This window comes from Phyllobates terribilis, unplaced genomic scaffold, assembly GCF_046119375.1.
Source record: "Phyllobates terribilis strain yellow unplaced genomic scaffold, ASM4611937v1 Scaffold_5__5_contigs__length_657084704, whole genome shotgun sequence".
Classification (NCBI taxonomy): Eukaryota; Metazoa; Chordata; class Amphibia; order Anura; family Dendrobatidae; genus Phyllobates; species Phyllobates terribilis.
The window spans coordinates 149,315,608-149,330,275 of NW_027362765.1; the positions used below are offsets into that span (position 1 = coordinate 149,315,608).

At 45.2% G+C, this 14,668-nt stretch overlaps 1 protein-coding gene across 1 annotated transcript in view; it reads left to right on the forward strand.

The window, feature by feature from the left end:
* The first annotated feature begins 377 nt into the window (after nucleotides 1–377).
* Nucleotides 378–14,668, forward strand: part of PSMD11 (proteasome 26S subunit, non-ATPase 11) — a 34,661-nt gene continuing 20,370 nt past the window's right edge. Inside the window, exons 1-2 of the mRNA XM_073683169.1 lie at nucleotides 378–543; nucleotides 4,836–4,937. Coding sequence (XP_073539270.1) covers nucleotides 453–543; nucleotides 4,836–4,937 — 193 coding nt within the window. The 5' untranslated portion in view covers nucleotides 378–452. The remainder of the gene's footprint in view (nucleotides 544–4,835; nucleotides 4,938–14,668) is intronic.

A 14,668-nucleotide genomic window follows, 5' to 3' on the forward strand; every position in this document is an offset into this window, starting at 1 on the left:
AGGCTCCACAGCGGAAACCGCCAGAAGACTAGACGTCACTTCTTCTAACCACTTGGCGTTCCTAGAAACCTTAAGTAGTTATACAAGACGTGCAAAAGGCTGAAGACAAATGAATAGGACTCTTTCAAGCGTTTCCTTGTCGCTTTTTCAGAACTCAAAAACAACTGACTAAAAAACGTTGTGTGAACATACCCCAACTAGTCCTACTCCTCCTGTATAACCAGTTATCACTATGTCCTGGCGGACCCGGCCCTGCGTCCCGCACTACCCCAAGCGCCTCGGTGCCTCCTGGAGACGCCACTCCCTCATACGCCTTCACTTCTGCTGAAAACTACACTTCCCACGAGCCCCCGCGGTTATCCCCCGGAACAAGCTTGCACTGAGGGGGTGAACTTCCGGTACCGCTACTTCCGGCCCGGAAGAGCTGTGTCAGGGTGCAGGAATAGGGCAAGATGGCGACAGCGGCTGTGATCGAGTACCAGAGAGCCCAAGAAATGCTGGTGACGGACCGGGCGGCGAGTATAGACATCCTGCAGTCTATAGGTGAGCGGGGCCGGCCAGGGAGCCGGGGGCAGGCCGCCAGTGCCGGCTGTGTGTGCGAGGAGCATGGAGCCCACAGTGCTGACAGTCTGCCATTGTTATAGATGGGGGCAGCTCGTGTATGGGATGGAGAGGAGCCGTGGCACGCAGCATCACTGGGGGCACTGCACGTGTGCATGTGGTGGGGTGGGCCGTGTGTATGTGTGTATACACCTCTGTGTGTCTGTATATAGGTATATAATATATACAGGTCTCGGGGTTTAGTTATATCCATCTCCAGGAGAGCTGGGCGACCCCTATCTCTGTGTAGATGTGTGGGTGCGGGGTATGTGTTACCGCATCAGTATGGAGATCAGCTGGGCGACAACCCACCGGAGTGCCATAATAGTGGCGTATTGGTTGTCATCAGCGCTAACCGAGACGTGTGAGTGGGATCTCTAAATAAGGGAGGTTTCCTGCAGATTTTAGTAAAGTGTTAGGGTACGTGCACGCGGTCAGTAATTGCTGTGGATTGGACGCAGCGCACTTGTGCAACCCGCAGCGGCCAGGTTTTACAGCATAGTGGATGGGATTTCAAGATATCCCATACCCACGGACATGCAGCGCGTCTTTACAGACCGCAGCAAGTCAATGTATCTTTCAGACACGCTATTTTCCATAAGAGAAATTATATACAGTGCAATGTATAGGATGCGGATTCACCGCATGGTTCAATGCACACAGGTGAATCCGCGCTTTGAACGCAGCATAAAGTATGCCATTACCGACCGTGTGCACATACCCTAATAATTGTATCATGAAGAATTGTTAGAATTTTGTATTTCAGTTCCTTGCCAAGATCTCTGCTTGCTGTCAGGAAATAAACACTTTCTTATTTACATCCAGAGGTTAAAAAACTGCTCCAGATTGAATAAGCCTCATAGTTACAAGGGTTTTCTGGGCACAGGCTATTGAGACCCTATCATGAGGTCATGGATATCAGATCGGTGGGGGTCCGGCAACCTCACGTATTAGCTGTTTGCACCTCCTGCAGACAGGTATAAACATTGAGGCGGAACAGAATGGCTCCTTTTAAAGCAGCCCTCCCAAGAACATTTTTTTTTAATTAAATGTGTGTATATATTCATGTAGTGCGAGTGTATTAATATACTCGCCTACCAGCTCTCTCTCCGGGATCCAGGGCCGTTCTGCTCCTCTTCTCGATGATGTCGCCGCAGTTGTGACTTGACGGATCACTTTATGCTCTATGTGTGAGCCAGAAGTCTCCTTTGCAATGTAAGTCTATAGAGTCCATAGACTTACATTGTAAAAGTCACAGAGCGCAGCGTGACTCGAAGAGTCTGCAGAGCGCTGACATCACTGAGAAGAGGAGCAGAACGGCACTGGAGAGAGCAGCAGTAGATGAGTATACTAACACACTACACTACATGCACATATACACACTGTTAATGGGGGAAAAAAATCTTCGTAGGAGGGCTGATTCACAGCTGGTTTCAGAGGAGCATATACAAAATCTGATTTTCATCCAAAAAAAAATAGATTATTATCTGCGTGCCGTCTGTAATGTACATCCATTTTTTTACAAACAATTAATAAGTCCAAATGCAGGTTTTTTTCTTAATAATTGATCCGTGAAAAATACCTAACATATGGATGGTAACCTGTATGTGATCAGTTTTTCACACACCCATTGACTTGTAATGGGCAAGTCTGACATGAAATACGGATCAAAGTAGTGCATGCTACAATGTGTTACAACGTTCATGTGAACTACTACATTGACTTGTATTGGTCCATGTGCTGTCTGTTTGTACACTAGTCTGAATGAGCCCTAATGTGTAGTGGCAGCTGCCAGGTACTGCAGGCAAGGGAATAGGAGCCGTTCTCTGCTCAGTGTTACCGTTCAGCTAATAGTGGCTGACTGGTGGGGCTACCAGGTGATGGACACCCAACGGATATTATTATCCTCTCTTGAGGATTAGATTGTCAGTATCCGATCACCCTTTACCAGTGATGCCAGAAGACTGTAAATGACGCGAGCTGAACCACATTATCGGTCATTTTACTGGAAAAAAAACTCATCGGATTTCTCGTTTTGTTTTTTTTTTTTCTGCAGCAAATATAATTGAGTCTGTGACTGGCTCTGTCTGAGGTGTGAACGTGGCTAGAGAAGTGTAACATCTGTGCTGGTTTTCTGCCTCTAAATAAGCGTGAATGTTTAATTTTATTGACAGCAAGCAGAGTTCTTGGCAATGACGAGCAACTGAAAGATTTATTAATCACTTAACGTTATTATTTTTGGGTTGAAATGAAACTTTTTCATACAATAATTACATTAATATGAAAATCTGCACAGTAGTTTACTAGATATGAAGAGGGACCTGGCCTCATACCTACAAGTATCACAGTCTAATCCTCGTTATATGGACGATCCCAGCGGAGGAAGCCCTGCGTGTTACCCATAGCAACCAATCACTTCCACCATCATTGAAATGTATCATTGTTGTAACTATGGGTGATAAGGAGACTAATGGTGACAAGTGCCACATTCTCAAGGCTTCAGTTGTGAAAACTTTCGACTTGTTTTGGTCCTTGTCATCTGTGATGACATGTGAATAGCACCTTAGATTATAATAGGTACGTGTTGTATCTGTGTAAAAGAAAAAAATCATGTATCTGCATCACAAACTTCTGAATAAGGCCTAAGCCACATCCGGTCCTGAATCTACTCAACCCTGAGGCGTCTGCACCATTACTGCCTTACACGGTAAGATGCATATCCCCCTGAGGCCACTACAGTCAATGGGTTTTCTCCCTGAACTCTCCCAGGTCTAGACCCTTGCCCGTGGCGGCGTGATATCGGCATTTGAGTTGTCTATTGTGTAATTTACATAATTTAATTCCTGAGAACAACATACCTTGTATGATCTTTGTATATATGTATATAATGTCCTATCTCATCCTTTTTCTGTGTCACGATTTGTACATATCCTCACTTTATCGTTTCTTTTGTCAGAGGCGACTCTATATGAATAAGACCCTGGTGGGTCGAAACATTATTTCTTACAGTCGCATAACCTGCACCTTCATACTCATGTGCAATCACTATTTGTGTTTAATAAACTTTATTGCATTGGAATAATTTACAACTGAGCGTGCGGTGAATCTTTCTACTCATCGTGAGGCCTAATAGAGACAGTTGTTCCTCGCTATGGCCGTCTGTAGAAGAAGCTAGCCCTACACATGAGAGATTATTTTCAGACGATTGGGTAGTTTTTATAAGACCCCAAATCCTGGACCAGGTTAATGGGGTTGTCCCAGGACATAGTTCTTTGGATGTTTTGCAATTGAACTTACTAATACACTTTAATTCTGAAATCAGGCACAATTTTATACCTCCTCTTGCGGTCCCTCTTCCACGTTAGTGATGTCAGGGGCTGGCTTTCAGGCTCACTTCATTATCTAAACTCTATCATCGCTGCTGCAGATACACAGAAGGGGGCTGGTTTATCTAATGGACTCCAGCCTGACTTCCAACCCCCTCCTGGTGTCAGTAATGTTCTGGTTGGGGGCTGGAGGTCAGGCTCAAGTTCAGTAGCTAAACTGAACCCTTCTCTGTATCCACATCAGACATGGCAGAGAAGGGGGCTGACTTGGATAATAAACTGTGCCTGACTGCCATCCCCAACCTCATGGAAAGGAGTTTGGCTCACAGACCTAGGACATTAGGTGAGCCAGCCCCCTTCTGTCATGGTTGATGCTGATACAGAGAAAGAGGATGGCTTAGCTAATTAACTGAGCCTGACAGCCAGACCCCTTCCAGCATATTACTGACGTCAATAGCCTCTATGTGTCAGAACGCGTGCAGAGCTGAAGCTGCCGGGACCACTAGACCAGCAGGGACATCAGGACAGGTGCAGATTTCATTTTTGCAATATAGTAATCCATTCTATTATTTCTATCTGAACATCATCCAGATATCAATCTATGATGCCGGACTACCCCTTTAATTCTCTGCTGCTCCTTCTATATATACTCTGCACAGGCAGAACTGTTAGGATCTGGGGGTAGAAGGGTAGATGGTGAATGGAAAAGTGAGGCTGCCAATATCAACCAATCAAATTAAAGCATTCATTTAAGAAAATAAAGGCGTACGCTGATTGTCTGTTTTGGTTTCCTTGCCCCAGTTGTGTTCGGTATCACTGGTCGTGCGGATGTGGTAGTACTTATATCTGCTGTATACGTGGGCCATATATCAGTCGGACGCTGAGTCTTCACACTTTCTTTGTTTGCAGTGAAGCGAGACATTCAGGAAAGCGATGAGGAAGCCGTGCGTGTCAAGGAGCAGAGCATCTTGGAGTTGGGTGGGCTCCTGGCCAAGACCGGACAGGCAGCAGGTGAGTTCAGATGAAGGCGATGCAGTCACTTTCTAGCATTTCTTGCACAAATTCTCATCTGCAAACCCCCGGTCTTCTCCATATATACTATGCTAGGGGCTCATTTATGGAATCCCTCACAAATAAACGCGTTGTTGCCCATAGGAACCAATTGCAGCACTACTTTCATTTTACCAAAGTGTTTTAAAACAAGAAAGCTGATCTCTGATTGGTTGTTGTGAGCAACAAAGACCATTTTCTAGTAGTCAGTTTTGATAAATGAGGACTGTTCTCTTGGAGGGCATGGCCACAGCCCCTCTACTCTATTACGTGGAGATCCTAATATATATATATATATATATATATATATATGTATATATATATATATATATATATATATAGATATAGAAATAGAAGAAGGGCATTAAAGGGGTTACCCTTGTTTTCACCTATCTACAGATCTGACCTTAGGGACCCCGAAAGCCACAGGAGCAGCAGTCTTATGTCTACCATATGAATGGGTTGATGGTGTGTGTGATCATCACCTCTCCAACCACTTCCACGGGTCTGTGGAGGGTAGTGCCAATGTGGGGCCCCAGCTCCTCTAGACAGTGGATATCACACTACCCCTCCATTCATACCGGGCCTCCTATAATCATACATTTATTACCTATTCTGCGGGCACGTGACTGATTTTGTTGGTGGCATACCTCTTTAGGGAAAGGCTAGGTTCACACTGGCATGCTTTCAGACCAATGTTAGTCTATGTGCTGCTGCACACAGGCTATTTTCCATATAGACCTCAGGTTTTGGTAGAAGAAAATAGCACCGGATTTATGCTACAACCTAGTGCAGGTAGTCAGTAGGCATCTCAGCAATGTGGGAACAGAGCAGTGATGGAGGTATGGTGATGATTAGACTTGTTGATGAACTCTTAGGTTCTGTCCCTTTAAGTTTTGTAACTTCCATGATGTGATGGGTACAATCTCATCCTATCTAGTGTCATTATTCCCATCATCCACTTCCTGAGCACACATAAATAACAGCAGGTGGTGGCTCATCCCGGGATGGCATCACAGGCTGGCAGTCTTCTGCATGGAGTCACATGGCAAGTCATTGTCATCAGTACTCTGGTCATGTAATATAGATCTCATAAGGCTTTCATGAAGTGAACAGAAAGACAGGGACCTGCTGCCAGATTATTACATTTTCAGGATTATTGGACAATCCTAACACAACAGATAAAATGAAGTACATGTCACATTGGTGGCTCATAATAAGCCGTGTGATATCCTATATGCTCACCCTTGTCTGTGTCTGATACGAGTACAGGACGATCAGATGCCGATATTGCTGAGGCACTTCATACAATCGATCAGTTATTCGTAGCTGAATTTAGAGGTCACTAGGTGTTTTTTTCTGCAGCAAAACCTGATCTCTTGGCAGGAAAGAAGCGGTGTAAAAAAACGCAGGTCTTGGTGCATTTTTAGTTTTTCTAAGACATTGGCAGTGCATTTAGTTTGAAGGACACTATTTATTTTCACACTATGGTCTGCCATTGAGTTGCTCATAGATTGTTAAGTTTCACACCTCTGTGGGCCACAGGTATTGTTCAGTCTCACACCTAGCTCAGTCAATGTTACATTTTACACATCACTAATTTAATTAAACTGTACTAATCCAAACTGCCATCTCAGGTGACAGACAAGATGGTAAATCAGAAAAATAAATGAGTTTCACATAATGCTGTACTTGCTTTTTTTCACTAAAAACGCATCAAAACCTGATAGCTATGGTCACACTAGGATTTTTTTTATAATTTTTTTCACCACCAATTACTTTCAATGGGTGAAAAATGCTGAAAGAAGTGACATGCTCTATTGTGCAAAAAAACATGCAAAACACAAAATACTGATGACCCAAAACAATGTATGTGCATGAGATTTCTGAAATCTCATAGACTTTGTTGGTGCTGTAAAACACAGCTGAAAATTTGCATAGGAAAACGCCTAGTATGAACATAGCCTTACGCCTTCCACATGGCATGCACCGAGTCTCATCAGATATTCATAATGAAGAAATAAGGAGGTGGTTTTCTGCGGTGTTGGTTGAGTTCCATGGATGAATCAGGACACCCAGGAGGAAGAAATGTGCGGTTTTTATTATCTACGCTTTTCGAAGTTATCTAACTGTAGTTTACTGTGGTTGTATCCTGAAAAAGTTGGATAACTTTGAAACGCTAATAATAAAAACTGCACATTTCTTCACCCTGGGTGTCCTGATTCATCCGTGGAACTAGACCAGCAGTGAAGAAGACCACTTCCTTATTCCTTCATTATACTCTTGTTTTTTTGACCCGTGGCTTGCAGCAGCTGATTTTAATGCTCAGAAAGCGTTGTGGGTTCACAACCTCATCAGGTGAGCAAATTTTCTATATCCTTCGTTCTTTTTCCATTGGATAAAACCCTAATGCGCTCTGTTTGCCACCCATCCCAGCTCTCTCCTGGTCAGAAATTCATGGCATATCTATAGTGGGTTTTTGTGAAGCCCATGGAAGTGACAGGAGAGGGGTGCACGTGTCCACACACCTCCTGCCATCACAGCAGCCTGCACACTGCTCCGTTCAGGAAGTACTATGGGTATGCATCAATGTCTTGTGATGAGACCACCACCTCTTAAAGGTGTTTTTCCCTTTTAGAAAGTAATGTCATATCTAGTATATGCCATCATGTTATTATTGCTGGGGTTCCATTTTCTGGGACCCCCACAGGTTCTGATAATTATGGGAACATAGTGCTTTTTCTCATTTCTTCTTTCACGGCAGCGCTCCCTGCACACGGACATTCAGCCAGCCCTATTAGAGTAAATGGGGCCATGCTGGGCGCCGCTATGCAGGGGATACAGCATTACACCGGCAGCCCTTTATTCCCAGAATCAGTGGGGGTCCAGCGATATGGAGGGAGCACTGAGCTCCGGAGGTATAGCTTAGTTATTGCTGTCCGGAGTCCAGCTGTTGGTAGTTTTTTTTTTTACCATACAGTGTATTAATAGAAAGCTGTCAATCAGTTTGGCCTGGGAGAACTGGGATGTTAGATATTGTTTAATGGGTAAATCACAGGGAACCTTTTGACCTCCGAGCTTCCACAAATCTCTATTTTCTATACTTGAGGCTCAGATGCCTGAAACTTACTATACAACTGTCAGTAATATTACTGAAAGTGTAAGGAGGATGGACAAAATCCTTCTTCTACCCTTCTTTTTTTTCTTTTTATTATTTAGGTACAAAACATAAAACACAGCAAGTATATTATTATTATTTATTATTATAGCGCCATTTATTCCATGGCGCTTTACATGTGAAAAAGGGATATACATGGCACAAACAATTACAATAAATTTTGAACAATACAAGTTGGCGACTGGTATAGTAGGAGAGAGGACTCTGCCCATGAGGGCTCATAATCTACAAGGGATGGGTGAGGATACAGTAGGTGAGGATAGAGCTGGTCGTGCAGCGAGAGTTACTGCAGATTGTAGGCTTGTCGGAATATAGAAAAAGCCATACACTAAACGTATTTTTGGCAGAGTAATACAGTAGAATACAAAAGTATCAGAACTCTCAATATATCTAAATATAATACACAACTGTAACGTGATCAAGAATCCACATTGGGGCTCTAGTTTTGTCCAAATTTTCATATTTAGACAGGAAGGAGAAAAAGAGCGGAGAGAAAAGAGAAGACCTTCAGGCAAAAAGGAAGGGAATAAGAGAAATGTAGACAAGAGGGAGAAAAAAAAAACACCCAAAATACACCCCATCCCGATCCAGACAACCATTCGAACAAAAATCTCCCAATGGCACTCAAGTCTGAGAGTCGAGCTGCACAAGGCTTCCATATTCATTCGATTGCTTAAACGCCATCCAATAGAAGCATGTTTTATAGAAGACCTCATATCTACTGTAGAGAGAAGCTGTCAAGTCTTCCATATACAATAAATCATTGACCTTAGAAATCCAGAGGGACGGGCTAGGTGGATTAGCTTTCTTCCATAACAACGGAATACAAGCTTTGGCAGCCAGCACCAAAAATCTTAATGGGGACCATTTGTAGGAGGAAACAGAAGTCTCACAGAGCTGTGGAAGGAATAGTTCAGGACTAGTGTTGAGCGATACCTTCCGATATCAGGAAATATCGTATCGGATTGGATCGGGCCGATACCCAAAAAGTATCGGATATCGCCGATTCCGATACCGGAAACCAATGCAGGTCAATGGGACACAAATATCGGAATGAAAATAAACCCTTTCTTTCCTTGTAGGTTAATTCTACATGAAGTAAAACAACTAAGAATAATGTAGAATGACATGAAAAGCCGGCAATTCATCAGCGGCATACACCGGTACCCGACAATTTACAACAGAAAGAATAGAGCTTCACACATAGATTAGATAGATAGAAACATGTCAGTCACATATATATGAAGTACTGTGACAGTGTTGCTTACTGTACTTGTCATTTAGTGTAAAGGATTTATTTAAAAAAATATTAGTGTTTTCGTGCACCGTCCCTTTAAGAAAGCCGGCCGGCAATTCAGCGTCTGTACCCGACAATTTATAATAGACAGAATAGAGCTTCACACATAGATTAGATAGATAGAAACATGTCAGCCACATATATAAGAAGTACAGTGACAGTGTTGCTTACTGTACTTGTCATTTAGTGTAAAGGATTTATTTAAAAAAATATTAGTGTTTTCATGCACCGTCTCTTTAAGAAAGCCGGCCGGCAATTCAGCAGCGGTACCCGACAATTTATAACAGACAGAATAGAGCTTCACACATAGATTAGATAGATAGAAACATGTCAGTCACATATATATGAAGTACAGTAATAGTGTTGATTACTGTACTTGTCATTTAGTGTTAAAATAAAGGATTTATTTAAAAAAAAAATGGCGTGGGGTTCCCCTTAATTTTAGGCTCTAGCGGAGGTTAAGCAGACAGCTGGGGCAAATGTTTGATGCCTGGGAAGGGGGTAATACCCACGGAGCTTCCCAGGCTACTAATATCAGCCTCCAGCTGAATACCTAGCCTTTACTAGCTATTAAAATGGGGGAACCCCCCAAAAAAATTAACGTGGGGTCCCCCCTAATTTAATAGCTAGCACAGGCTAGGCAGACAGCTGGGGGCTGATATTAATAGCCCAGGAAGGGTGCCATGAATATTGGCCCCCTCCCAGGCTAGAAACACCAGCCGTCAGCCGCCCCAGAAATGGCGCATCCATAGGATGCGCCAATTCTGGCACTTAGCCTCGCTCTTCCCACTGCCCTGTAGCGGTGGCAGTGGGGTAATAGGGCTGGGGTTGATGTCAGCTTATAATGCCAGATGACATCAAGCCCAGGTTAGTAATGGAGAGGCGTCTATAAGACACCCCCATTACTAACCCCATAGTCAAAGTTAAAGAAAAACACAAACACCCAGAATAAAGTCCTTTAATTGAAATAAACACACAATTCTTTATTGTTCTAAATTAAACCATACTTACCATCACGCCCATTCCAGCTGAAGCCAACGATCTCCTGCAATAAAAGAAAAATAATAAAGCAACATCATCCTTACCTTTCAATGGTTCCCAGGACAGCTCCAGCTCTGCTACATCGAGATGACAGGCTGGACCGCAGCAGAACGCTGCCATCCAGCCTGTCATCCCGCAGACACTGAGAAGCGCAGGCATGCTTGCGCTCCTCAGTGTCTCTGTGACGTCATCCAGATGAGCCGAGGTCATGTCCAATGAACTCAGCTCACCTCATGTACGTCACTGACAGCGTGGGAAAATTCTCCTGCACTCAGCGCTTCAGCGTGAGAATTCTCCCACGCTGTCAGTGACATACATGAGGTGAGGTCATGTCCAATGAACTCAGCTCACCTCATGCACGTCACTGACAGCGTGGGAAAATTCTCACGCTGAAGTCAGGAGAATTTTCCCACGCTGTCAGTGACGTACATGAGGTGAGCTGAGTTCATTGGACATGACCTCGGCTCATCTGGATGCCGTCACAGCCAGACACTGAGGAGTGGAAGTATGCCTGCGCTTCTCAGTGTCTGCGGGATGACAGGATGGATGGCAGCGTTCTGCGGTCCAGCCTGTCATCTCGATGTAGCAGAGCTGAAGCTGTCATGGGAGCCATGGAAAGGTAAGGATGAGGTTGCTTTATTATTTTACTTTTATTGCAGGAGATCGTTGGCTTCAGCTGGAATGGGCGTGATGGTAAGTATGGTTTAATTTAGAACAATAAAGAATTGTGTGTTTATTTCAATTAAAGGACTTTATTCTGGGTGTTGTGTTTTTTTAAATACTTTACTAGAAATTCATGGTGGTCATGTCTAATATTGGCGTGACCCCATGAATTTCGGGCTTAGGGCCAGCTGATAATGCCAAGCTGGCCTTAACCCCTTTATTACCCAGTGAGCCACCGCACCAGGGCCCTGGATGAGTTGGGTACAGCGCCAGAAGATGGCGCTTCTATGAACGCGCCATTTTCTGGGGCGGCTGCAGACTGCAATTTGCAGCGGGGGTGGCCCAGAAAGCTTGGGTCTCCCTGCGCTGCGGATTCCAGCCCCCAGCTGCCTAGTTGTATCTGGCTGGGCACAAAAATAGGGCGAAGCCCCACGCATTTTTTTTTTTTTAATTATTTCATGAAATTCATGGAATAATTAAGAAAAAAAGGGCTTCCCTATATTGTTGTGTCCGGCTAGGTACAAATAGGCAGCTGGTGGTTGGGGGCAGCCCGTTCCTGCCTGCTGTACCTGACTGGACACAAATATAGGGCGAAGCCCCACATAATTTTTTTTTAATTATTTCATGAATTTCCTGAAATAATTAAAAAAAAATTGACGTGGGGCTTTGCACTATATTTGGGTCCAGCCAGGTACAGCAGGCAGGAACGGGCTGCCCCCAACCACCAGCTGCCTATTTGTACCTGGCCGGACACAACAATATAGGGAAGCCCTTTTTTTCTTAATTATTCCATGAATTTCATGAAATAATTTAAAAAAGCAAAACGTGGAGCTTCTCCCTATTTTTGTGTCCAGCCAGGTACAACTAGGCAGCTGGGGGATGGAATCTGCAGCGCAGGGAGGCCCAAGCTTTCTGCCCCCCCCCCCGCTGAAAATTGCAGTCTGCAGCCGCCCCGGAAAATGGCGCGTTCATAGAAGCTGGATGCTGTACCTGGCTGGCATACAAAAATATGGCGAAGCCCACGTCAAAAGTTTTGGGAAAAATTAATTAAAAAATAAATAATAATTTAGGGACTGCATCTTTATTAACTCCTCAAATGTCATTTAGTGTTAAAATAAAGGATTTATTTTAAAAAAAAATGGCGTGGGATCCCCCATAATTTTAGTCTCTAGCGGAGGTTAAGCAGACGGCTGGGGCAGATGTTTGAAGCCTGGGAAGGGGGTAAAACCCACGGAGCTTCCCAGGCTACTAATATCAGCCCCCAGCTGAATACCTAGCCTTTACTAGCTATTAAAATGGGGGACCCCCCCCCAAAAAAATGACGTGGGGTCCCCCCTATTTTAATAGCTAGCAAAGGCTAGGCAGACAGCTGGGGGCTGATATTAATAGCCCAGGAAGGGTGCCATGAATAATGGCCCCCTCCCAGGCTAGAAACACCAGCCGTCAGCCGCCCCAGAAATGGCGCATCCATAGGATGCGCCAATTCTGGCACTTAGCCTCGCTCTTCCACGCTGCCCTGGTGCGGTGGCAGGGGGTAATAGTGGTGGGGTTCATGTCAGCGCCAGCTGCCATGAAGCCCAGGTTAGTAATGATGGGCGTCTATAAGACACCCCCATTACTAACCTACAAAGTGTTAAAAAGAAAAAACACACACTACACCCAGAAAAAAATAATTTATTTGAAATAAAACACACAATTTTATTTAATTCTTAGTTTACTAAAAATAATAGTTACCTGTCCACGTTCCTGCGCTGATCTCCCGTGCACAGCTGTCACATCTGGAGATGGTGACAGCTGTGCATGGCTGCTGTAAGCTCACGCTGCCGGGAACACGTCCGCTCCCGGCAGCGGGAGCCACTGACTGAGGTCACCGGAGTGCATTCAGGCAGCGCAGCTCCGGAGACCTCCTTTACGGCACTGCTGTACCGTGGGAATTTCTCACGATACAGCAGGGCCGTAAAGGAGCTAACCGGAGCAGCGCTGCCTGAACTCCGGTGAACCCGCTTATGCAGTGACGGGGCTGCTTTACGGCCCCGTCATTCTAGCGGCGGCAGCGGTTCAGAGTGGTCACATTCTATGTGGCTGCTCTGAACTGGAGATCTTCGTGGGACACTCGTGGACTACTCCGGAGGGGTAAGGATAAGGTTGTGGTTTATTATTTTATATTTTATTACAGGAGATCGATGGCTTCGGGGAATTAGGTGTCTAGGTGAGTATAGGTGTAGTTTTTTATTTTTTACTTTATTTTAGGTGGCGATCGGCGGGGACAGGTAATGTATGAACTAATTTCTTTTAGGTAACCACTGGCCACCAATGACATGTATTTAACATTTATTGGGGACACAGTAGGGCAATTTAAATAGCAGGATCAGGCTGATGGGAACTACTGCTCCCATCGAGCTGATCCTGCTGGCACGAGTGGACGGGGGACAGACATAGGCCGATGGGAGTAGTAGTGTCACATCGGCCTATGTCTGCCTGCACGCACACACACCCCGCACACACACCCCGCACACACACCCCGCACACACACCCCGCACACACACCCCGCACACACACCCCGCACACACACCCCGCACACACACTAATCATGACGGGTCTGGGAGGTGAGGCTGACCTGTGCGGCCGTGGGAAAGTTCATGTGAGTTCATGCAGTCAAGCATGAACTCACATGAACCCTCTGAGGGCACCGCAGCGACTTCAAATGAACAGCTGATCGGCATCACCTGATACCTCAGCTGTTCATTTGAAATAACCGGCGGGAAAGCGCAGCACAGAACGGGAAAGCCGGCGGTGAAGTATTTTCACTGCCGGCTTCCCCGCCCGGGTCCTTCGCTCCTTGGTGCTGCGCTCCCCGCCCGGTCCTAATTTACGATTGGGATGGGAGGTGGCGAGGGGAGCGGAGGATCGGGGTGGGAGGCTGCGGGGAAGCAGTATGGGGCTGTGTGATTGTTTAAAAGCCGGCGGCTTTTTACCGCGCGCCGGCTTTTAAACAATCAGGAGAATTCTCCCACGCTGGGATGGCATTCTGATGACAGGCTGGATCTCAGCTGAGCGCTGCCATCCAACTTGTCATCCTTCACAGACACTGCAGAGCGCAGGCATTATGGGAACTTCCGATTCCGGTATCCGATATTGTAAAAGTATCGGAATTAAGTATCGGAATTCCGATACCGCGAATATCGGCCGATACCCGATATTACAGTATCGGAATGCTCAACACTATTCAGGACCCATTTCAGATGAAATGCCTGTAATCGACCTGCTAATGCTTTTCACTTTAGTCCAGGACGGTTGTAAAACCGGACAGGACCAGAAGATATGAAGGAAATCTCCCTCGCCTGATCCACATCTTCAACACTTAGGGTCAATAGAGGGGAACATTTTGTTTAACTTAACCAGGACCCTGTACCATCTTGAAAGAAGTTTGAAGCTATCTTCCTGAAGCAGAGAACTTATGGAAGATTTATGCGCTGAGGACAGCAGCTTTTCCCCTTGTTCCATGGAGAGAGC